At 42.2% G+C, this 26,360-nt stretch overlaps 1 protein-coding gene across 1 annotated transcript in view; it reads right to left on the bottom strand.

Moving 5' to 3' along the window:
* Window positions 1-24,201, bottom strand: part of LOC149468571 (phospholipase A2-like) — a 46,074-nt gene extending 21,873 nt beyond the window's left edge. Inside the window, exons 1-3 of the mRNA XM_089669930.1 lie at window positions 23,978-24,201; window positions 20,583-20,748; window positions 1,687-1,796 (exon numbers count right to left, since the gene is read on the bottom strand). Coding sequence (XP_089526056.1) covers window positions 1,687-1,796; window positions 20,583-20,748; window positions 23,978-24,017 — 316 coding nt within the window. The 5' untranslated portion in view covers window positions 24,018-24,201. The remainder of the gene's footprint in view (window positions 1-1,686; window positions 1,797-20,582; window positions 20,749-23,977) is intronic.
* Window positions 24,202-26,360: the final 2,159 nt, after the last annotated feature.

Genomic DNA, 26,360 nt, shown 5'->3' on the forward strand with positions numbered 1-26,360 from the left:
ACCACACAGGCAATCAAATACCACCGAAAGAAAGCTCAATTTATGGGGAAAAAAAAGGATGTAAATTTCATTTGGGTGCAGCATTGCATGACCACGCAATTGTCAAAGTAACGCAGCGACGTAACGCAAAAAATGGCCTGGCCAGGAAGGGGGGTAAATCCTCAGGAGGGCAAGTGGTTAAACTGAGAAAATATATTTTAAGATAATAATTTTTAAAAAGATTTTAAGTAATTTGGAAATTAATGGCAGCAACGTTTTAAAAAGGTTGGACAGGGCCATGTTTGCCATGGTGTAGCATCTCCTCTTTTTAACATTCTGTAAATGGCTGGAGACTGAGGAGACCATTACTGGTGTTTTGAGTAATGTTGTTCCATTCTTGCTTGATATAGGATTCTATCTGCTCAATATTCCTGAGTCTTCTTAGTCATATTTTTCATTTAAAAATGTGCCAAATACCAATTTCAATTGGTGAAAGGTCTGGACTGCAGACGTCCAGTTAAGCACCAGGACTTTTCTACTACGAAGCCACGCTGTTGACATTAATGCAGTATGTGGTTTAGCATTGTCCTGCTGAAATATGCAAGGCCTGCCCTGAAAAAGACGTTTGGATGGGAACATATGCTGCGCTTAACCTTGGCTATATCTTTCAGCATTGATGGTACCTTTCCAGATATGCAAGTGCAATTCCATTTGCATTATTGCATCCCCATTCCACAGAGCTGCAGGCTTATGAACCAAGTGTTGATAACAAGCTGGAAGGTCCCTCTTCTCTTTAATCCAGAGGATGTGACACCCGTGGTTGCCAAAAAAGAATGCCAAATTTTGTTACATCTGACCAAGGAACAGTTTTCCATTTTACAACAGACCATTTTAAATTAGGTTTAACCTAGAGAAGATAGTGATGCATGATAGAGCTTTGGATGGACTTTTGTCTTTTTTCAGCCAGACGAACTATGTAGCTTGCATTTTTGGATGGCACAGTGAACTGTGTCCACGGACAGTGATCTTGTGAAGTATTCCTGAGCCCATGCAGTGATGTCTATCACAGAATCATGCTTGTTTTTAATGTATTGCCATCTGAGGGCCCAAAAATCATGAGCATCTAGTATTGCATTTCGGCCTTGTTCCTTGCACACAGAGATTTCTCCAGATTCCCAGAATCTTTTGATATTATGTACTGTAGATGATGATAAATTTTAAGTCTTTGCAATTTTATGTTAAGGAACATTCTTCTGAAATTGTTTGACAATTTTTAGATGCAGCTTTTCACAGATTGGTGAACCTCTGCCCATCTTTACCTCTGAGACATTCCCACTCTTTAAGATGCTCTTTTTTTTGCCCAGCCCTGTTACTAACCTATTGCCAATTAACCTAATTAGATGCAATAAGTTTGTCTAGCTCTTCTTTGTTAGTGCCACTTACTTTGCCAGCTTTTTGTTGCCCTGATCTTTTTTGGCGTTCCTGCCTTTTTTTTTGCTAAAATGGTACATTTTCTCAGTTTGATTATTAAATATGCTTTTTATTTTCTATTGTGATCAAAATGTAAATTTATGAGATATGTAAATCATTGGATTCTGTTTTATGTAGGTTTTACATAGCATCCCAACTTTTTTGGATTTGGACTTATAATACTGATAGTACACAAAAATAAAAAGTCACATTAATACATTTATGTAACATAGTTACCACATTTGATAAATGTGTCATCAGTACAACTCCACTCATAAATGTCAGACTTGGGCAAACATCCATGTTCCTCTGCAATTCCATAACAGCAGTCATGTTTATGGCAGCACCTGGCAGACAGAATGAACATTGTTCAAGAAATATTTGTATGTTGGCATTTTTCCCAACAGACAGTGTAAAAGCAACAAACTAAACTAGTGGATAAATGAGCATAGTAAAAGATGGGGAAAAACAGTAAAAGCACATATCAGTCATTACAAAGATGTGACATTTACGGCCTATTGCAAATATAATTACATTTTGCATTCTGATTAAAATTTGCTTGGAAACGTAAAAAAAAGCACGATGAAAGAAATGTAAAGTTGCAACTGGCAAAATTCCACTTTTCAGGCTCTCACACTGTTTTATACCTCACTAAGAAGGATAAATCGAGCCTAACCCCCCTACCTTGTAGATGTGGAGGGCTGATGCAAGGGAATTGACTCTATAGCTGGTTTATTCTACAATGACCATCACTGAGCTACTGATTTGAAGCATTGCTGATCCTTTATAGCTGGATCTGTGCAGTAAGGGATTATATCCCCATGGACCCCTACCTCTATCTCTCCCCCCTTCTTGTTCCATTTTCATCCTCCCTTTTAGGTAACTGCGCTGAGATGCAATATATACCCTTTTATTTAGTTGTTCTGAGGTGCATTATATCGTAGTTGAAATTAGCACAATCCGAACCCTATGGCCAGACGTTCTTATATGCTCTGTTCATTCTATTGTACTTTATGTAACACTGAATTATGCTGTATGTTCTCTCCAATGTATCTGCTGTTTCTGATGAGGACAAGGCACCGCTGCTTGTTTTATTTTATTGTTAAACTTACTAAAGTTTTCTGTTTAAAACAAAAAAACAAAAGGATAAATTGATGAGGTGGTTGTTTATATGATTGTCTTTTATTAAAAATGAATAGCCAATGTGTTTTGGAAGTTATGAATTCCTCCTTCTTCAGGGCTCATCAGTGTAGCACGCAGCTGCTGCAATATCGATCTCTCTGTGTTTGAGTTTTTGTGGCAATCAATTATATCAGCTGGGAATGTGTAGCAGCAAACTATTGTGTAATTATTTAATCTCTTAGTGAGTGCCTGTGCCACTAAATTTGGATGATTTGGATGAAATTGGCACTGAATCTAAGGGATCTTGGCTGAAAATTTTAAAGGCAAATTTGTCTTTATTATTTTCCGTAAATTTAACAAACAGCATAGGAAGTATAAAAAACAAGTACATAAACAAAAGAAAAACATCAGAGAGGTGGTTATGATCCATGTGGGTAAATTAAAATAGTGCAATATAACAGTAAAAGGGAAGGATCGATAACCCATTACAGAGGTAAAACATAACTTTTCAGGGGGGGGGGGGTATCCCCTGGCACGATGTATGGACCAGTATGAAAGAGCTCCGCACAACCAAGATGGTAAACCATAATTGAGGAAAAAAAAGGGGGGGGAGGAAACAGAAGGAAAAAGAAAAGAAGGGGTCAGTGGAAAGGGCTTCGAAGGAGAAGAAAGAAAAAAGAAGGGGATGGGTAATAGGATTGGCACCTCTCTACCTAGGTCTCAAGCCCAAGCCTTAGTGTAGGAAGGGAGTTCAGAATAAAGAGCATTATGGAGCACTTTATAGAGAGAGGCAAAGACGTGTCTCGGCGGTTGAGGGAGGGAGCACAGCCGTCCAATCTTAGAAAGTGGATGATGGATGTTGGAGGAAGAGTGTAAATGCTTGCAAAATGAGGATAGGTGTACAGTGGTCAACCAGTCCCTAGACCCACCTTGAAGGAGCGGAAGACCCAATTGGGGGCAAATAAAGTCCCGAGCTATGGGCCAGGAGGCACGTGTAAAGGGTCCAATAATAGAGGAGTCCAAACTTTGGGGAAGAGTGGTGTTATCAAATATGGATGACAAAGGAGAAGGATTGGAAGATAAGAAAGCAACTATGCCTCATTTATACCACCACTGCAGCACAGCTAAGGTCAAGGGAGACAAGGCGGAAAACCGCTGATAGTCCCGATCGTACCCCCATGCTAATGCCTGAAGATCCATCTGAGAAAGATCTTGTTCAATCACACAAGAGGCTTTATTAAAAGGTCTAGGAAACCAATCAAGCATCCGGGCCAGCAACGCAGCTCTGTAATAAAGCTCAAAGTCCAGCAAACCCACTCCACCCTCAAGTTTCAGGTAAGTAAGTAACCTGTGCTTTAACCTAGAAAACCCACGGTGCCAAATAAATAATCGAATCGAAATGGAGCATAAAGAGAGGAAAAAACTCTTAGGAACAGTGATCGGTACCGTTTGAAAAACGTATAATAGCTTAGGTAAGGTATCCATCTTGAGGGTGTTGATACAGCTGAACCAGGGAAGGGCTGAAGTGCCCCATGTAGCCAAATCTTTTCGAATACGTGAAAGTAAGGGTAAATAATTAAGAGAATATAAAGCATTAAGATCAGCCAAAATCAGGACCCCGAGATATGTGATGGCCTTAGGTCGCCATTGAAACGAAAAATTAGGCCGAAGGTTCGCCAGTACATGGGCAGGTAGAGAAATATTGAGGGCCGCAGTTTTAGAGATATTAAGTTTAAAGTTACTGAAGGAACCAAATCTACGGAATTCGTGGGAAAGAAGGGAGGGAAACAAGTGGTTGTTAAAGGTAAACTAGCAGGTCATCGGCATATAAGGATAATTTGTGGTGCACGGAGGAAGTATATATGCCCAGTATAGAGTCGTTAGCTCGTATGGCTCGCGCGAGATGTTCCATTACTAAAATAAAGAGAAGAGGCGAGAGGGGACATCCTTGTCTGGTCCCATTCGATATGGGAAAGGACAAGGAAATCGTACCATTAACCAGGACAGACACTGAGGGGCAAGAGTAGAGGGACATAGTCCGAGTAAGGGTCCGTGAGCCCAAACCATTAAGACGGAGAAAGCACCAGTCCACGCGATCGAACGCCTTCTCGGCATCAAATGAGAGAAGGCAAGCCTTTAAACCATGCTGTTTGATATAAGAGATAAGATGAATCGTTTTGGAAGTATTATCCTGTGCTTTGCGACCCTGAACAAAGCCGACCTGGTCGTGATGGCTCAAGGTTGGTAGAAAAGGGGAAAGACGGTTCGCTAAAAGTTTCGCAAAAAGCTTTTCGTCCAGGTTAAGTAGAGAAATCGGGCAATAAATACTGCAATTAGAAGGGTCTTTACCCAGCTTAGGGATAAGCAAAATGGTAGCGGACGGAAAGGCTGATGAAGGCACATTCGAATCGTCGATGATATTAAACGCTCAGGCCAGAAGCGGAGCCAATTGGGCGGCGAATGTTTTGTAAAAGTGAGGGGTGAATCCGTCTGAACCCGGGCACTTACCATTTTTCAGGGCCCTAATTGGCCCAAGAACTTCAAAAACTGAGAAGGGCTCCTCTAGATCCAAAGCGTCTTGGGCATTAAGGACAGGTAACGTCGTCTCCACAATATATTGGGACATAGCCATCAGGAAGGAAATGGGGGGGATATCAGGATTTGCCGAGGAGAGATTATACAGTTGAGAATAATAGCGCTCAAACGCAGAACAGATTTCCTTATTGTGAGTTTAGAATTATCAGGCGCCTGGATGTATTGAATCGGACAACGGGATGGACAAGGCTGTAGTACACGCGCCAACTGTTGGCCACATTTGTTAGCTAAAGAGTAATGGGTGTTGCCTGCTTTGTCTCGCGCAATAAGGGAGGAGGAATCTAAAAGTTGGAGTAAATCTCTGTGTGCGTTGGATAGGTCTACCGCAAGCACCAGGTCTAACGTACGTTTGTGGGACTTTTCCAAATGTGCAATAAGCGAAAATAATCGACACATCTCCGTCGTACGAGCCTTTTTTTAGGTGAGAGCCATGTTTAATAAGAACCCCTCTAAGAACACATTTGAGGGTCTCCCATTGAGTAAGAGAGCCGGTAGTGTCCATTGTGTGATCCAAAATAAAGTCCTGGATAGTCTTCTCTATCTCCGCGATACAGAGAGAATCTTTGAGTAGGGTGTCGTTCAGGCGCCACGAAAAACGATGTACAGACATGGCCTGTCTTGAATCATAAAATGGATTGGAGCGTGGTCCGACCACAAGAAGTGACACAAGAAGAGGATGAAGTCGGCCAATCTAGCAAAGACTGTGAGACAAAGAAATAGTCTATACGCCTGTATGATGCATGAGCTGCAGAGTAATAGCTATAGTCTCGCTCCGAAGGATGTTGAATACGCCAAACATCCACTAGGTGTAAGTCATGCAAGCGTGACTTAATTTGAGAAAGGTTCGAGAAGGAAAGAGAAGACTTACCCGCTGAAGTGTCCAAATCTGGAGAGAGAGCTACATTGAAGTCCCCTCCGACAATGAGACAGGAACCCCCAAAAGCGGACAGCTGGGAAAGGACCTCCGTAAGAAACGGAGCCTGATCGAGGTTGGGAGCGTAGATGTTTGCCACTGTAAAAACAAAATCTTGGTATTTCTATTTAAGGAAGAGGTAATAACCAGTTGGATCAATTAAGGAGTCCAAGACCTCCGGGCCGAAGGTATGATGAAAGGCTACCGACACCCCCCCCAGACCTAGTTTGTGGATTAGTACTATGATACCACTGATTATAGTAACGATTGTGGAGGACTGGAATACCATCAGAGCGAAAATGAGTCTCCTGGAGTAGTAAGATCTGCGTGCCACATTTATGGAAATGGTAGAGCATCTGGCTCCGCTTCTCCGGAGTGTTAAAGCCCCTACAATTAATAGAAGAAGATTTTATCAGAGTCATATTTGGTTGTGGGGGAACAAATTGGTAAAAAGTGTGACACCAAAAGAGCTCTGCCGAATCGCCCCCAACCCCAGAGAAGAAAAAGAAAAAAGGGGGAGAAGTCAAGAGAAGAACAGATAAAAAGAGAAAAAAGGAGAAGGAAAAACTACTAGACAGGCGAGCTGTCAAAATAACATACAGTGTAATACTACGCAGTACACTGAAGGCCTAGGAGGGGAACGTCAAAGGTGCATGTATCTGATCCCGACCCAGTCCTCCCACAGGCAAATGGTAACTTGAGGAAGGTCACCCATAAATAAGGGCGACCTCCTCTACAACACATATTTCAATAATCCCTCAAACAGGCATGAGAAAATAAACCCCCGCCCCCAACAAATAAAAATGAACAAAGTATGGTAAAGATGGGGTGTGGATAAAACAAACAAGGAAGAGCCCAAAGCCCCTAAGGCTAGGGCCAAAGGCGTCCTCGCCCGTCACGGGAAAGCTGCGGTGGCGATACCCAAGGATTAGCCACAGGCCACAGCCTCAGAACCTAAAACAAAACCAGAAAACCAACAGGCACAAATAAAAGGCCCAAATACAAGCTACTGAACCAACAGAGGTAACCCTCAGAATGTGTAGAAACTGTAGAAAAAGGAGTAAAGGAGAGGCCTCCCAATTCACGTAGATAAGGAGTTATCCCTCCGGGATCTGTTGAGAGGAGGATCTGGAACACTTCTTCTTCCGATTGGACCGTTGCCAGGAAGAAGGAAAAGGGAGGCCTGGGGTCAGAAGTTGAAGGGGCCAGTCCTGGAGGGACACCTGGGGCAGCTCGAACACACTGAAATGCAGGCAGGTCTCCAAGGGTGCGTTAATGGGCAGATTTACAGTTCTGTGAGGCGTGAAGCTGGAACGGGAACCGCCACTGGTAGCAGATATGCCTCTCTTGCAGCATCTGAGTGAGAGGGCGCAGAGCCATGCGCATAGCTAGAGTCTGGCGGGAAAGATCAGGGAGGAGCATCACCGGTACTTTATTGAATAGGATGGTGTCCTGCGTGCTAGCCAGACGCATAATGGCGTCATTGACCTTAAAGTAATGGACCCTGCATAGAGTGTCACGGACAAAAGATGGATCAGGACGTCTTGGGCCCATCGTGCGATGTATGCGGTCCAACTCAATGTAGGTGTCTATAGGTTGCTGGAGTAGTTGAAAGAAGATGGTGGTAACTGCCGCGGCCAAATCTTTAGGTTCAATGGATTCGGGTATACCCCTGCTATGGATATTGTTACGGCGGTTCCTATTCTCAATGTCATCTTGTTGGTACATGAGCTGTTGTATAAGAACCGTATGGGAGTTAAGGGTCTCTTTGTGGATTTGTAAAGCGTTACACAGGCCGTCAGCGGTATTTTCAGTCTCTTCCATACGCACACAGATATCTTGTTTAAGATCAGAAATTTCCTGTTTGTATGTGCTTTCAATACGTTTCACACATTGTTCAAAATCTGCCTTTTGTAGGAAGGGATTTGATGTAGGTGTGCAGGGATTTCATGTGGGACTGCAGATCCCAGCCATCCTCAGAGCAGAGAGATGCTGGGGGGGGGCTGTGGGATCTGTGTGCCCTGGGCCTGCTGAGCTTTTTGGGAAGAGTCCCCAGACGGAGAGAGAGAGACAGAGCCCTGAGGGCTAACCTTCCCCCTCATCTGCCTGGTGTCTTGTATCCATGGGGGGATGAGGAGGGAAGAGGTGCTGGCGCCATCTTGACGGCCAGAGCGCCTGAGGCCTCGCCCACGGATCGAGTGAGGAACCAGCTCATACTGCCACTGGACCAGCTCCCCGTTGCTCTCTGGGGGGTCCGGAGATTGCTCTTCCCCATGTGAGGTGTATACAGAAGCCCATGAGGGAGAGAAAGTGCCCATTATGGAGGACCGGGTCGGGAGCTCAGCATGGACGCTGATACTACTCCATGCGCCAGGCCACGTCCCCTGGGTGAAAATTTTAAAAAGAACCTTCCATTGCTCTGTCTCCTCTAAATTTCCAAATACTTTTGTTTTTGCTGCTGTGATCTGATTTCCAGTTTGGGGGGGTAACGTTCATTCTCCGTGGTTCCACTGTATTTAGTAACGTAGCAACCCTTTCTTGCTTGCTCCCAAGATGAATGAGGATCTTAGTCTCTATTCCACCTCGGGAGCAAGCAAGGGTGAGTGTCTACATTCCTACATACAGTGGGAGTATGGAGAATGAACATTGACCCGCCCCCTCTAACAAGTCAGATCATAGCTGCAAAAACAAAGGAACTCAGAGTTCTTTTTTTTTTTTTTTAGGAGGCTGAAAGCAAAAGAAGGTACATTGTTAAATTAAGAATACAAACTTGAATACATTGTCATTTTATTACATTCCATGTGCACCAATCAAAAGGTATTCAGTGTTCATATTCTTTCTAAAGGAGCCTGTGTAAAAGGCCTGTGTCCTGCCAGAATGCTGAAGAGTGAGAACCTTGCTTTCTAGTGGAAGTAATGATCCTTTTGCAGAGGTCCAACATGCCTATGACAAGTCAGAGCTCTCCACATAGTGGAGAGTATGAGCTTTGCTGATTACAGAGCTATAGTGTTCACTCCCTGGTTATCTCCCACCTTGACTATTGAAACTCTCTTCTTACTGGCCTATCTCTACACATGCTATCTCCCTTCAGTCTATTATGAATGCTTCTGCTAGATTCACAGCACTCCACCCAAGACCTTCTATTCGCTAGTTCCCTTGTCACCACTTTCCATGTTCACCTCCAGGACTTCCCCAGAACCTCTCCCAATCCTCTGGCACTTCCTACCCCAATCTGTCCAGTTATCTCCCACTCTGTGCACCTTTAGGCAATCCCTGAAAACTCCTCTATTCATTGAAGCCTACCCTGCCTCCACCTAAAAACTGTACGTCAACCTTCTCCATCAGCTCATCCCTCACTGCTATTACCTCTTTGTCCCATTCCCTCCTTCTCTTTAGCTTGCAAACTCTACACACAGGGCCCACCTAATCCACTTGTATCAGATTGTATTGTAAGCGTTCTGTCTCCCTTTTATTTTGTAAAATACCATGCAAACTGTGGGTGATTATATAAATTCTGTATTAAAATTATCATAAAGGTCTGACTCAGTAGGAATAATTTAACACCTCTGCAATGAGACCACTGCTTCCCTAGAAAGAACAGGGACCCAGTATGTAACTGCTGACAGAGGAGAGGCCTTTCTACCCAGGATGTGGATGTTTTCTAACCAGAAGATAAAGGGTTACAGGAAGGGAATGAGGTGATGGAGATGGAAAAGAGAGAACGCAAGGAAAAAAAAGTCTCACACTAGCATTAACTCCACTTCTAAATATGAGGAGGGGAGCTCACAACTGCAGTAATTTATCCATAGAGACAAGATTTTCAAAAATTTGTCATATTTGTCTTCCAATATAGCTGTAAATTTTTCATTGACCATGATGCTATTCAGGCGGGTTTTACCTTCCTGAAGGCTAAGAGAGGGAGACTTCCAGGAGTGAGCAATGGTTTGTTTAGTGGCAATGAAAAGGAAGGTGATTACTCAGGCCTGCTTTTTGCGTACTGCCTGTATGGGCTTATTTAACAAGGCCTCAACCGGGTCCTTCTTTAGATTACAGTGCAGAAGTGTATCAGTCAGTGTACAAACCGTAATCCACAGTCTGCGGACCTTCAGGCAGGTCCACCATAGGTGAGCCATTGTGTATTCCTGCCCAGAGAGCCTGAAACAGACTGGGTCCCTGTTCTTTCTAGGGAAGCAGTGGTCTCATTGCAGAGGTGTTAAATTATTCCTACTGAGTCAGACCTTTATGATAATTTTAATACAGAATTTATATAATCACCCACAGTTTGCATGGTATTTTACAAAATAAAAGGGAGACAGAACGCTTACAATACAATCTGATACAAGTGGAGTGACTGAGAAAAAAATTTTGAGATGCGAGCCGGAGTAAGATTTCAGCGCATGAGGACTTTATAGGAATTTCCCTGTGCTATCACATACCGGGAGCATGTAGCTGTGGAGTACCAAATTACCTTCCAGTCTTTTTCCGGAAAAGTTACTCCCAATTCCCGCTCCCAGCCTGCCATATAAGCTGTTGTTTGAGAAAGGGCAGAGGAGTTGAGAGATGCGTATAGAAGCGAGATGAGGCCCGGGGAGTGCTGGTCGGTACAACATTTGCTTTCAAAGCAGGTAAGCGTTAAAGACGTGATTGAACAAAATGTCGGAGTTAGATTTACCAAAAGATTTTCTGTGAAGGTGTCTCATATTTTTCTCAAATAGTCAAAAGATCAAGAAGAATTAAGAAGGAAATACACACTGATAAAACATTTTTGGGTCCACCAGCGGAATTAGGTTGGGGCCTCAAGACCCAGAGGGAGCAATGGGCAGTGAACCAGGTCCAAGAATGGAAGATAGGGAAATGAGGCCACTCGAGTATTTTTTTTTTTTTTTTTTTAATTTAAATATTTATAAATTTGTCATATTATTACAAAAATCCATAAGAAGAGACACAATACATATAAATATCCATACATTTCTACTCTGTCCCTTCTATTTACCTCTTTTCTATTCCCTTCCCTCCCTCCCCACCATTTCCCCTCTTCTCCCCCCCCCTACCCTCTGCAAGATCTCAAACCTCTCTAGGCCCAGTAACTTCGGATAACTTCCTAGATTAGAGTTTTCTATATTTCTCTTTCATTTCCGATTTTTCCCATTTTTCCCATCGTGAATAGTATATTTTCATCCTATCTTCCTGAATATGATAAGATTTTTCCATTCTGCTAATCTGGTTTACCCTATTGATCCAATCCTCCTCCGTTGGTATCTCAACCTTCCGCCAATACTTGGGGATCAACCCTTTTGCAGCACTTAAATAGTGCCATATACCTGATTCCTTATATTCATTCACTGTTGTTTCAACACTATGTAGGAGACAAATGGTTGGGTCTAGTCCTATGTCATTTCCAGTTATTTTTTCTATTAATTTAACTATTGTCTTCCAGTAAACCTGAATTTTTGGACATTGCCACCATATGTGAAACATCGTGCCCTCTTCCCCACATCCTCTCCAGCACATGTTTGAATTCTCCCCCCTCATCCTGTGCTCAGTGCTCGGTGTAATATGCCATCGTGTCAAACATTTATAGTTAATCTCAACATCTCTCATACTAACATTCTCGTGAACCAGTCTAAATATCTTATTCTGTTGATCTTCATCTATCACCACCTCCATATCTCTTTCCCAATTTGTTATAAAATTTAACTTTGTGTCTGTGTCTAGTTCTGTGAGTATTCTATACATTTTTGTAACTCCGTGTTTCCCGTCTCTACGTGTTTCTAATAGCCTTTCAAACATGTTCCATTCCTTTTTTAATCTCAAGGGTTTTGGGAGAGTTCCTATAAAACATTTTAATTGATGATATTTCCACTCATCTATTTTACTAAACATATCTCCTACCATCTCTTTTAATTCTCTAAATGTTCTCAATTCCCCCTCTACCAATACATCTCTCAGTTGGATATCTTCCTTTTTAATCCATCTCCCTGATATCTCATCTTTTCCCGGAGGGAAGAATTCCGTGTTTGCAAGAGGCATTAATATAGAGTTGAATTCCCATTTCATGTGTTTATGTAAGTTGTCCCATATCCTTAAGACAGTTAAAGTGTAAGTGCTTGTGCCCTCTTTGGTTCTCCTATAGTGTGCTGGAACCCATATCATCTTGCTCAGATTAATTCCACTCATATCATTCTCTATTTTTAACCCAGCTTTTCCCCTTATGATTAAAAGTCCAATCATAAATTCTTGCTAACATTACTGCTTTATAATATCTCTTGACATCAGGTAGTCCCATCCCCCCTTTCTCTTTAGTCCTACTTAGTGTTTCATATGATACTCTTGGTTTTTTATTCCTCCAAATATATCTTGTTAACATTTTTCTCATTATCTTAAAAAACACCTCTGGGAGTTTAATCGGGATCATTTGAAATCTATAGAGTATTTTAGGTATAATTACCATTTTAATTAGGTTCATACGTCCTAACCATGATGGATTTCCTCCTTCTAATCTTTTTAGTTCGTCCTTAATCTCATTTATCAGAGAAATATAGTTTAATCTATACAGTTGTTTATATGAGGTAGCGAGTTTTATGCCTAGGTATTTTATATCTTTTTCTCTCCAAATAAAGGGGAATTCTTTTTGTAGCCTTTCTTTTTCGCTCTTTGGTATATTAATATTCAAAATCTCAGTTTTTGTTGGATTAATTTTTAGATTAGATAATTCCCCATATTCCTTCAGAATCTTCATTATATTTGGTAATATTCGGGGGTTGCCTACATAAAACAGTAGGTCGTCCGCAAAGGCCGCTACTTTATGTTCTATATTTTCTATCTGGATTCCCTTTACCGCTCCACTATTCCTTATTATTGACAGCAGGGGTTCCAATGTCAATACATACAGCAAGGGGGACAATGGACATCCCTGTCTTGTTCCATTGGACATCCCAATGGATTCCGACCTCTCCCCATTTACCGTAATGATTGCGGTGGGCTCCTTATATAGTTTACCTATCCATTCTCGCATTCTCTCTCCAATCCCCAACCCTTCCAAGTTGTCTATCATAAAGCCCCAGTCCACTCTATCAAACGCCTTTTCGGCATCGATCGACAAGAGCACCACCGGGGCTTTCCCTTTTCTACTTTTCTGGATAAGCATCAGAGTTCTCAAACCATTGTCTCTACCCTCTCTCCCCTGGACAAAGCCCACCTGGTCTCCATGGATCCAATCGGGCATTAGATCTTTCAGCCTGTTTGCTAGGACCTTTGCGTACAACTTAGTATCTGTGTTTAATAGGGAAATGGGTCTGTAACTAGAGCACTGAGAGGGATCCTTTCCCTCCTTGTGGATGAGAACTACATGGGCCTGAAGGGATTCCCTCCTCACCTCCATCCCGTCTCCCAAGTCATTCATATATTTCTTTAACTTTGGTAACAGTACTTCACTAAATTTTTTATAATACTTAACGGTATAACCATCCGGGCCTGGGCTTTTCCCTCCCCCTGTACTTCTCAATGCCACTTCTATTTCTTCCTGAGAGATTTCTACCTCCAGGGAGTTCAGTTGTGTTTCACTAAGCTTTGGCAATCCCGCATTTTTTAAATATATCCTCCTTTTTTCATTAATACCTTCTCTAATTTCTTTTGATGTTCCTTGGGGGCTGATGTTATACAACTTTCTATAATACTCCGTGAATACTTTTATGATTTCTTTAGTTGAGTGGGCTATCTCCCCCTTAGGGCTTTTTATCTTTTCTATATAATTTCTGTTTTTTTTCTTATTCAGGGCTCTCATTAAGTATTTTCCTGGTCTATCACCCCATCTATATCTTTCACTTAATACTTTATTATATACTCTTCTCCTCTCCTCATCCATCAATCTCTCTAATTCATCTTTTTTATCCCTTAACTTCTGTCTTGTTTCTATTGTTATTTTTTTCTTGTGTATCCACTCCAATTCCAGGATTTCCTTTAAGAGTCCACTAACCCTCTCTCTTCTTTCCTTTTTTTTCCTTGCTCCCATCGCAATCAGGATTCCTCTTATATATACCTTATGACTTTCCCATACTGTAGCTGTCGATACTTCCTGCGTTTCATTCTCCTGGAAGTATACCTTAATCTCTTCACTGATCCTCTGCACAATATCCTCATCAAAGAGTAAAGCCTCATTTAACCTCCAACCTAAACCTCCCGTCCACCTTTTTCCCCATCCCATTTTCATCACAACTGGGGCATGGTCCGAAAAAGTTCTTGTCTCTATTTCTATTTTAACCAACATTTCAATGAGTTGATGATCTATTAAGATGTAATCCAGTCTCGAATACATCTCGTGTGCATTAGAGAAGAAGGTATAGTCTCTGTCCTTCATATGCATTATTCTCCAGGTGTCCACCAGTTGGTATTCGTGGATCACCTTCCTCAAAGCTCTCAGGGACCTACCCCCTTCTCTCTGCACAAGGGAGGTTACATCCATCTGTGGGTCCATACAGAGGTTTAAATCTCCTGCTATTATCAAACGCCCTTTTTTAAAATCTATCAATTTTTTTAACAGACCCTTTAGAAAGATCTCAGGTTTCTTATTGGGGCAATATATATTGGCTAGTGTGCATTCAATTCCCTGTAGTTTACCTTTCAAAAACAGGAATCTCCCTTCCGGGTCAGTCCTTCTATCTTCCAGCTCAAACCTCATATTTTTTGCCAATCCTATTGCCACCCCCTTTGCTCTTTTAGTTGGAGAGTCGGCATAATACCATGTAGGATAATATTTGGATTTTAGTTTCACATTAGATTCTATCTCAAAGTGTGTCTCCTGCAAAAATACCACTGACGTTGCCCTATGATGTAGCTCTTTAAACAACTTGAATCTTTTCCCAGGGCAATTTAACCCATTCACATTATATGTTATAAACTGTATTTCATCCATCCTTCTTAATTTTTATTATCTCTCTTCTAATTCGTCTCCTCCTATTAGGCCCAAATGACTTGCAGAATATTAGCCCCACCCCCCCCCTTCCCCCCTCCTACCACCCCTCCCACCCTCTCTTTTTTTTCCCCTTCCCATTTTTAGGCATATAAGCTGCCTACAAATCATTTGTGGATCCATTTCCACCATTGATTAAAATTTAGGGCGTAAGCTCCACCTATGTACGGCTCACCTCATCTCCGAGCCACCCGATTCCCTCTCTCTATAGTCTAGACTCAGCGAGAGTCTTTACTCTTTACCTCCCACCCTTAACCGTATCCTCTAAGCGGTTCACGACCTCCTGAGGAGGAAGGCCAGTGGCGAGAGAGTGGAGAGAGAAAAAAAAAAAAAAAACTCGGTCTCTACTTAATTCTCCCTCCCCCCTTCCCCCCACGTGCTGCCAGTCCTCTTTTCTTGCATTAGTTATATTTCCTTTGTCTTCTTTTTCTTCTTCCCACCCAGCTATCTCCATTCTATGCAAGTCCAGTCTATCGCAAAAATCTCTTAAATCTTCCGGAAATCGCAAATACGCTGTAACCCCATTTTTCCAGCCAGTTAGAAATGCTGAGGAACCCCATCTATACTGCACATTCTGTTTTCTCATCTGCTCCAACAGGGGTTTCAGGGATCTCCTTTTCCTTAGGGTCTCTACTGTTAAGTCCGCATAAATTTGGATACTCAAGTCTCCGAACTTAATTAATGATCTTCCCTTGGTCTTCTTCCAGATCTCCTCTTTGACCCCAAATTTTTGGAACTGGACTATTATGTCCCTCGGTCTTTCCTTCTCGGTAGCCTGATTGAACTTTCCTATTCTAAATACTCCGTCTAACTTGATCCCATCTGTTTCAGGTCTATCTCTTATGGAGTTTAGAATTTTTTTAACTAGTTCGTATAATGTTTCCCCTTTAGCAGTCTCTGGGATTCCTCGTAATCTAAGATTACACCTTCTTTCTTTATTTTCTTGAACTTCCATCCTATAGATCATTTTTTTCTGGTTATTTTCTAATTGGCTTATTTTTTTCCTTAGATTATCTATGTTCTGGGCCTGGGTTTTAACTTTCTCCTCCGTTTCTTCCATTCTTGCTAGCAGATGTCCTAAATCGTTTCGAATAGCTGTCATTTCATGTTTTATCGTTTTTTCCAGATTTTGAAACATTTCAGTCATCTCCTTCTTATTTGGTACCTGTAGTTCACCTTCAGATCCTTTCCTTCCCAGGCCATCCACTATTTGTTGGCTACTGCTGCTATTCAAGCCCATTGATAATCTAGGACTACTTCCTGAACTAGTGTCCATTTCCCCCTTTATACCTTGGGCCCTTTCTGGCGTAGTATTTCCATATGATGTATATTTCTTTATTGTTCCTGTTTGGGACCCTTTGGGCCCTGCTCCCTTGGGACCTTTATTCTTCATATCCTTTAAATATCTTGGTAGACTTGCAATTTTTCCTATAACCTTTACTCTCCTAGGGCACCTGGGCCTCCTCTCTTCTTATCTTCAAACCCCTGGGAATCCTCCCCCTCCTTCACCCCTTAGTAGCCTAAATCACTCAGGGGTTCACCACACAATAAGCTCCCAGCATTTTTCACTCACCCTTCCCTTCTCAGGACGGTGACTCCATACTTGTGTGGGAGGTCTTCACTGCTGCTCAGTCCTGGGGGGGGATTCCTCAGAGTTTCCGATACTGTTTTTCTTTCTTTCCTCCTCCTTTCTCGGTCCTTAGAAGTCGACTCAGGGAAGGAGGGTGGTTCGTCTGGTATTTATGGGTCTCCCTGCCCCAGGGTCAAACAGCCGTCCAGGGGGTACAGGCAGCTATACGCCGGCAACACCCTGTCACATCAGGGCGCCAGCCAGCATCCACTTTCCCTCCAGGGGTCCTCCGTAGCTGGCCCCTTACTCCTGCAGCATCTCTCCTCCTCTAGCCGCACGGGTTTTCACTCATGTGGTGCCAGGGGAGCCGACCTGTCACTACCTCTCCACGAGGGAACTGGCCGGCGTCTCTACTTCCCAGTCGTCCTTTGCGGCTCACGCCTCCCAGCTTCGTTTCCCCGGCAACCCGGCATCTGCGCTGGATCTCCCCAGCAAGTTCACCTCCCGGATGTCCGTACACGCTCCGCTCTCCGCTTCTGCCGCTCGCTCCCCAGGTCCCTCCACAATCAGGTAGGGCTTCACTTCATGAGGGTCTCGGGGTGGTCGGGAATGAGATTATCGGAGAGCACTCACATCGTGCTCTCCGACGCCGCCATGTCTAGGCTCCGCCCTCCCACTTGTTCTCTCCCCCAGGCCACTCGAGTATTTGATAAGAGTCCCACAATCAAACAGGACGAGCCAGGGTCAGAGCTAAAGAGGTTGGTTGGTAAAGGGGTTGGGAGCCAAAGCAGGGATGACAATGTTACATTACAATAGTCTATCCGGTCTAACAAAACCAAGATAGGGGTTTTCAGTAATAGAATGAAGTCGAGTAAGTGGAGCCATCTGTGCTATGCTATAATAATGAAGGAGATGGGGAACCCCCAAGCCCCAACTATATTTGTGTCTTTATATATACCAGATGAACAAGAGAACCTTATTTTGCAATACACACAATACTGTGGGTGGAAACGGGAAAGGCAGCACAAACTGCCTATGTGAGACCAGAAACAAAGAAGGGGAATCAAAGATCTGATATACCTCATAAGAAGGTGTTAAGTGAACCCTGAGTTAGTGAAGATGCGTGGCCATGTGAAGGAAAATGAGGACTGCAATATAGACCGGGTTGTGGGATTCAGCAAGACATCCCTAGCCATTGCCTTAGCTTGGTTAATCTTAAGACTGTAAAATGATGCAAATTTGCCCAAGACCCAGAACAAGAAAAGTAATGAGTCCGCCAGGGACAAGATAGTAAAAAAAGAATATTATCAGTGACAATTTTTCATAAACAGGCTCTTTTTCTACCCCCTTAATATCCTCACAAGTGCGAATCACCAGGGACTCAAGAGCAAAATGTAGTATGAGTGGTGAAAGAGGGCATTCCTCTCGAGTTCCTAAGCAGACAGGAAACCGAGAAGATTGGAAGCCCGAGTACCGGATTGAGGCTGAAGGAGTACAACCTTTGTAGGACAAAGAAATATAGTGCCAAGAAATGGTATCAAATGCTTTTATATATGCTTCTATATAAATAGAAAGACGTATAAGCTCCTGCTGGTGTGTAGGAGCTTTAGGACCTTTCTAATATTGTCACCAATCTTGCACAGCGGGATCAAGCCAGTTTGGTCACAATGAATGAGGCAGCCAAGGCCAATTCAATCTATTCACGTGGATCTTTGTAAGCAGTTTGATGTCTATATTTAAAAGAGATATGGGTCTATAGTTCGCCCAGGTGTGGGGATTCTTGTTCAGTTTGGGAAGCATCACCACTTGCGCCTGAAGCATGATAGGAGGTAACATAGAAGAGGTCTATATCTCATTGTACACTGCCACCAATGAGGGACTAAGAAGATCTGTGAATGTTTTGTAAAAAGCCGAAAAGGCCTTGTCTTTTTCCAGTTTATAAAGTATTTTTTATCACGGCTCCAACCTCTTATGAGGTAATTGGGGCTTCCATTTTGGACAACAGAACATCCAAGATATGTGGGAGCTCAATCTCAGCAAAAAAGACCTCAGTGGCCAAAGGATGGACCAAAGTAATTAGAGTCCCAGTATAATTTTGGTAACTGTTCTCTAAACTCCCATCATTTTCAGAGTTGCTGGTGCCTGTGCTAGTACAAGTGCGCAGGCCAATTGCAAGATGCATAGGATTAAAACAATGCTGTTTATTTGCTAGTTGGGTGTTCAGTTTATTACCCTTGGCATAAAAGTGCTGTTTAGACCAGCACACTTTCTGCTTGGCAAGGTACTTGCAGAATTGCTTTTGTTGGGTAAGATTTAGATGCAGTGTGCTCAGACAGGTCCCACTCCAGCTTGTCTAGAAGTTGCCTATGTTCCTTTTTTTTCAACGGGAAGAGCTCTGAATCAGATGGCCGTGAAGAACAGCCATAAAGGCAACTCGCATTAAGAATAAAGAACTCACTGACCTTTTTCTGGATTAGCATAAGCACCTCTGGGGAGTACATTAAAAAATTGTTTAGGACCTATTTGTAGGAGGGTTTAGGACCAAGGAGGAGCAGGTAGTACAGACCAGACAAGGGACTGCTAGAATATCTACATGCACCATGTTAGGGAGAAGGGATTGAGGAACAAATATATGATCTATCGTGGTATGCACATTGTGCAGGTGGGAATAGAAAGTGAAGTCTTTTGACAAAGGATGTACTTCTTACTAGACATTGCGAGCATCGCCATGGTACATACAATATTAGCCCCTGGGTGGGCATGTGCTGAGAAGCTGCAAGGGTCCCACTTCTGCCAGCAAGAAAGCAGAAGTAGACAATGAGAAATTATACTTGGCTTACAGTAGCAACCCCAGGTTTATAATACAGAAGAGGAACGAACACTAGGGGGACCCCTACCAAGGGACCCCCAAAAACAGAAACAGTCTGTGAGAGGATCACGTAATGTTGCATAATGAAGTACAATAAGTCCCACGCTACAGAGCACAGTCTGGAGACAAAATTGTGAGGACATTAGCGATGCACCCTATCCATTTGAAGTTGCTCAAGCTGGATCTTAGGGCACAATTATTGGAACATGGTGTTCACCGTGCCTAGCAGGTCAGTGATGGACTCAGGCAAGCCACTGACTCTCATTACTGTGCCAATACTGGTTCTCTAGATCTTCCTGCTTCTCTTTCATAGTAGCAATTTCAGCTTGCAGCTTATCTATTATTTTATCATGGCTTTCCAGCACAGTGGTGGTATCATCCATGTGGCCCTCTAGGGATGCAGCATGTTGCCCCAATTCCCTGATTTTTTTTATTTTAGTTCAGAGGAGAGATTGCAGGAGGCCGCAGTGATTTCTTCATAGACAATCTCCCTGAGTTTATTGAGGAGGGAACGGGTTGAGATTTTCTGGAGATGAAAGTTCAATGCCAGTGTAAATGTGCTGCTCACCTATGAAAACAGGAGCTGGGACCATCTTGGAGCTGGGCTTGCTCGAGGAGGTGCAGTCAGAGCCATGTTTTGGGTTTGTTCTGACAGGCGGACCCACTCTGTGCTGGTGCAGTAGCCAAAGCACTCCTCAGAAAGAGTGGAGTGAGGTCTGTAGGGCTAATGGAGAAACGGTAGGTGGCCGGAGATTCTCCTGGGCTGAACAGAGTGGTTTCACAGAGCAACCATCCTATTCTGAAGTGCACATGTGCCCTCAACTTACTATTTTCTACCAAAAACAGTTGCTTGCTTTTGGTGGATTTGCCCTTCCCTGCAATTCATCAATTACAAAAAAAATTGTAAAATCTCCATCCAAAAGATGGATATACACATTTGTGTAATGCATATAAAAGCACAATCTAAATAAAAAAAATACAGAACACATTTGATACAGTAAATTGCATTTAAATGCACATCTTATTATCAAACAATGCCAAGCAATAGCTTTGACATTTTGTCCAGCAAGGAAAGGACATCTATAAATGGACATACCAATCTGCTTTGTCCTTTGGTGATCCTTTTCCTCCTATTCCACAGTAACATCCATAACCAACATATGCCAGAGGAGAGTGCCCAGTACCACATTTAATCATTGCAGCAAGGTCCAGTATTGCCCTTTTTTGCCGTACATGATGGTTATTTAATTCTTGGTTCATACCTGTTTAAAACGAAATATTTACTTTAATCAAAAGCATTCTGAACTGTGGCATAGTACTGCGCCAAGTAATATATTTCAAATAACACTCACTTGTATGTGATTGTCCTCAAATTCTGTTCAAAATATAGCTGTAAAGTGTAATGTGCTACAATGAAACCGTAATAAAGATACGTGTGCCCTGTTAATTCAGATTTTGCAGGTGACAAGGAGGAAGCACAGGTTAATTAAATGAAGCAAAAGCAGGGGCATCCTGCCACTGCAGGTAATCAGGAACACCTTTCTCTCCAGCAAGCCCTCATGACAAAAATGAGCAGCCTTAACCAAATATCACTCTAAATATTATTGGACCAGTAGGCACTGCAGATATACACTGTAGATGCAATCACATGTCAAGAAGTAAACTGCTATATTGCAGAGCTAATCAAGACACAAGCTAGATTTTTCAGGGCACAGTGGAAGCTGCTTATCCTCTGCAGCTACTGATTGAGATGAATAACCTCTAAACATCAATGTACAGTGACATTTTTCCTAGGAGTAGTGGCCATGCTGACTACTGAGTCTTTCCCCAGGTGCCATAGCTACGGACAATAACATGTGGCTGCGAAAAGGGCCATTGTAGTACAAGGACAGACACCTGTGAAATGTTTGTGCATATGACACGGAGCCCCCACAATTTAGCAAGCCTGTCCAGGTGTGCCTCTATTTCTGAGACTCCCAGAGCCTCTGTCACTGCTGCACAGTCCATGCAGTCTGTAGATCCTACTCAAGGTAAGCTCTGTCTTGTTCTCCTGGCCACTGGCAATGTTCCTGGTATGCTTTGTCTGTCACTCCTGGTCACTGGCACTGCTCCTGGTATGCTCTGCCTGTTGGTCCTGGTCACTAGTACCATTCCTGGAATGCTCTACCTGTCACTCCTGGCCACTGGCATTGCTCCTGGCATGTCCTGCTTGCCAAATTCTGCTCCTCTGAGCCCTTGCAGCCAAGAACCGCCTTTCCATACACAATATGTTGTTCTACAACATGTTAAATGTATGCAACAGAGTAAATGCTGCTAGATACTGAAAGAATCACTCTAACAATGGCAGGTAGAAGGGTATATGAACATAAGGCTATTAACAACCAAATGATATTAAGGATTTTAATCAAGAATCCTAGAATAGGAGAGCTGGTGAAATCAAATGATGAGTGTGAATACCTTCTAGAACAGTTTGTACACTCTGGATTTAAAAGAGAAGTATGGGATTTCTTTTTTTTTTTTAAATCATACTTACCTAAGTGGATGCAGCATCGTTCCAATTGTTGCATCTGTCCCCCGCTGCTTCAGCCTGCTGTCAGCTGAATGAGGGTCACAGGAGTCCAGAACAAACTGCACTCCACTGATCCACAGATGTACAGCCAAAAGAGCTTTGGCTCACATTTTTGGTTAATATAGTGCCTTTTCTAAGCAGCACACAACAGGATTTGTACCAACTAGTACAACTAAAGCTATGTTATCAGAAGGGCCTTGGGTGCTGTGCTGAGGTGAGTCTTGCAGATTACATTGGGGGGGGGGGAATATGTTTTTTTTTATTTACTCAATTATGCCCGACTTCCCTATATTTTTTCCTTTTCTGTATACTGGACATGTGCAATTTCATTTTGTTTTGATTCATTTTTTGGAAGTAAGTTTTGCTTTTAAAGATTTGAATGTATCCAGTTTTCCGAATGGACATAGAAACGAATAACAAGAAAACTGAAAAAAAAAAGTTTCATATTTTTGTTTCATTTGGATGAATTCCAATGGTTCACTTGCCCCCCCTCCCCCCCCCCGTTTTTTGCTGGTCTGTTGGGCTGCATGCTCAGATAGGGGTCTGGTATAGATATTGGGGGGGACCCCGCACCATTTTTTTTTTTACTTTGGTATGGAGTTCCCCCCCAAAATCCATACCAGACTCGAAGGGCCCTCATGCTGGTTCTTTCTTATTTTTTAACACCAGCACTTTTATTTACATTCTGCTGTCAGTGGGGAATGCCCCTGATAACAGATGAGTCATGGTTGCTGTGGCCACCCACTCCTTAACAACCAGCTATCCACAATGAATTCAGATCAGATTCGAAGATATTGAATCCTTCCGATACCAACTAATAAATATACGAAACTGAATCTGTTCAACACAAGAAATATGACTAAACAAATTTAATGAATGCCCCAAAACAAAACAACAATTTCCAATGTGTACATGTCTATCGTATGACCCTCTAAAATTCTTTGTATCAGAAACATAACACTAGCACCCTTTAATAAAGGACAAATTGCACAATCTGGATTAGTTATGACCTAGCAATTCCTGGATCACAGAATTAAATGAATTATGATATTGTAATGAAAACTTGGCTCTGTTCTACCATGCCAATGTTTTACAAAATCACACATTTTTACCCGTGTCACAATACCTCCCCCCACCTGTTTTAGTTGTCCTTAGACCTAAAGGTGGTAATCCTTGGGCCAGTGAAAGGTGGCTGTCATTTCTGTACCTTGCACCAGCCCAGTCACTGTACGTGTGAATGTGCATCCATCTCAGTTTAGGAAGGGAGGGGGTTAGCACTCTGACACTTTCGCCTTGGGTGCCAGAGGACCTTGTCCCGACACTGATTGATTGTCAGACAGAACATCAACAAATTAATCCATTGAAAAAGCACTCACTTTTGGCCATGCTTTCTATTCCTGTATAATAGAGCTGGCAGCATTCAAATATTAACCATAGGGGTTAGTAGGCTGAGTTATCTGAGAAAGTAGTTAACTAATGAGCCCCTGTCACAGTACCAAGGGCGGTCCACTGTTCCTATATAGTAAACTATCAGTCATGTGGTCTTCCTGCTCCAAAAAAGCAATAAAAAAGTGTGTGGCTGTCAGCCAACATACAATGTAAAATATGAGATTACATTCTTGTCACCGAAATGGAGGAAACAAAAATCTTATTTTATAATTAAGTGGGATTGGAATCAGCTATCACACCATAAAAGGTATAGCCATGCAGAAAATCTGTTTGTTAAATGTACGATGTGAACAGATTCAACAAAAAAACAAATTAATCATAAGCTTGCTGCATCTATAAAAAAAAGTATTTTCTTAAAGATATTTAAAGCACATGTTGAACAAAAACAGATGTAAATTTTAATTTCTCACTGACATTCAAGCAAGCCAACATACATCTCAATAAATAGATTGTTATACTCTACTAATACTTACAGTTATGAAAGAAAAATAAGAGCAATATCTGGGGTTTCATTGGTGAATCTTGGTGGGAACCGGTATTGTGGCGGATGTTCTCTCTTTGGTGTCCTGTGCATATGAAGTCAGTGTCCCTGTGTGCCCTTTTATAAAGCTGTTCTGCAAACTTCCACTGGAACTGTGATTAAAAAAATAGCTTTCCCTCTACACTCTATTACATGCATCCCTCAGACAGCTTCAGCCTTTTCCTGTGTGTGCCTTGGCTGTTGCCATTCATGGCACATGGCCAAGGAATCTCTTTAGTTAGCAGAGGATGATGAAAGTTTGCTTTATATCCCACCTATAGTATATGATTTTCTTGCTGTTTATAAAGGTGATTTTAAAAGGGACTGCAATTTAACATGTACAGTATACTGTATATTTGCCTGAAGCACAAAAACTGTAACCCAGTTTCTCACATCTGTGGCTATAAGTCATCCATACTTACACAATTCTATCTCATACACAAAGTTGGCAGAACATTTCTTGTACATTAGGGCATTAAAAATCTTTATAAAATTATATATCAAAAAATTATTCTGAGGTTCAAATCTTTTATTTTTTTTAATGTAACCAGCTATTCTCAGTCCGAGGTTGCTAGAGGCTCCATGAGCTGTGGCTAATTGGCCCTCGCCTTTGATAGCGTTCACATAGTTCCAGGGCCAATACAACTTGGCATATCCAGCAACATGACACCAGTGATCTTATTTGTGTTGTGCTTATTTTTCTTTTAAGCAAAAAGCATGGCCCTTTTGATCTGGGCACGGGTCAAGGTAGTTTGCATCTCTTTTTCTCACTTCTGGAAGTAGGTTGTGGTAAAATCTCCTGGAAGCAATTGGGACAAGTTTATACATCTGGGAGATTAAATGGAGTGTATATTTATGTTCCCTGCATAGGTGCTTATTTTCTTTTAAGCAAAAAGCATGGCCCTTTTGATCTGGGCTCGGGTCAAGGTAGTTTGCATCTCCTTTTCTCACTTCTGGAAGTAGGTTGTGGTAAAATCTCCTTGAAGCGATTGGGACAAGTTTATAAATCTGGGAGAATAAATGGAGTGTATATTTCTGTTCCCTGCATAGGTCCTTAAAAGGGGTGGTGGGTCTTGGAGACTAATGAGTCTCTACTTACATCCATGAAGACTTCTCTTCAAATTCAGTTTCATATTTAGAACTTCTCAGAAAATATGGGTTTTGTAGATGCCATGGTAATGTTATGGGATGCACATAAAGTTATCATCAGGGGTCATTTAATTCAGCTAGCTTCCTAAAGGAAAGCTCTACATGAATAGAGGATCATAAAAACTTTCCTCCCTTCTAGCACAGTTAGATGAACACTGGGAATCCCAACCTACTGATTCCAACAGGAAAACCCAAAATACCCTCACCACAGAATTAGACCATCTATTTACTGACCAAGCAGAAAAAGCCATTCGGTGGTCCACGCACAAATTTTACTCCTGTTTAAATGAGGTGATTCTAGCTGTATTAGTGCACTTGCGACAGAAACAATTCAGTACTGTCCGTGATACTTATTTTATTTGCACTAACATACAATTTTGAGGACAAGCTTTCGGGGAGTGTCCTCTTCTTCAAGGTCCAAGCAGTACTGTTACAAAGTTTTAGCAGAATGTTAGAAGATATGTGGGGGTTGAGAAAAAAAAAAGGCAGAGAGAGACACAAGTCTAAGGTTAGCCTAGAGATAAGAACAGCAAAGCAAAAGCAAAGACTGGGGGGGGGACAGCACTCGGAGGGAGTCATAAATATTTTGGATAATGAATGAGGAATCCCATGTCCAAATTCAGGCCGTTATCTCTTGTGTTAAATAGAATTATCATTCTTAGTTCAGAAGTTTTTCTTTCCTGAATGGATTTGAAATTTCCTTTAAGAACTAAAACATTGAGGTCTTCCATAATGTGGTCCGGTTGTGCGAAATGGTGTCCCAAGAGGAATCTCATACCACAAGGCCTCCGGATTAAAAATCCTTGCGTAAATACAATCAACTCTCCTTATGCAGAAGGACTTTGCAGACGCACCAGCGAGAGATTAAGGCATAACCTTATTCACAAACTGTATGGAAAAAGGGTAACAATCAGGACACAAAAGCAGTTTTGTTTGAAATCCTAACATCATTGGACCCTACAACCATTAACCAAATCAAGAATAAATTGGAAACTCTACAAAGACAAAAACTTGCAATGATTGGGAAGCAAAAAAAACTTCAGAAGCTACACCAAGAGCAGACCTTTTGGATACAACCTAAACATAAAAGCAACCCAACATCTATACCTCCTACTGTCAGTGACCTGGAATTCAATCCGGAATCCCAAGGTATCCCTTGTGTAAGTGCTGACCTGACTGAAAATGTG

The sequence above is a fragment of the Staurois parvus genome, unplaced genomic scaffold, assembly GCF_062004578.1.
Source record: "Staurois parvus isolate SC_StPar_1 unplaced genomic scaffold, SC_StPar_1.0 ptg000084l, whole genome shotgun sequence".
NCBI lineage: Eukaryota > Metazoa > Chordata > Amphibia > Anura > Ranidae > Staurois > Staurois parvus.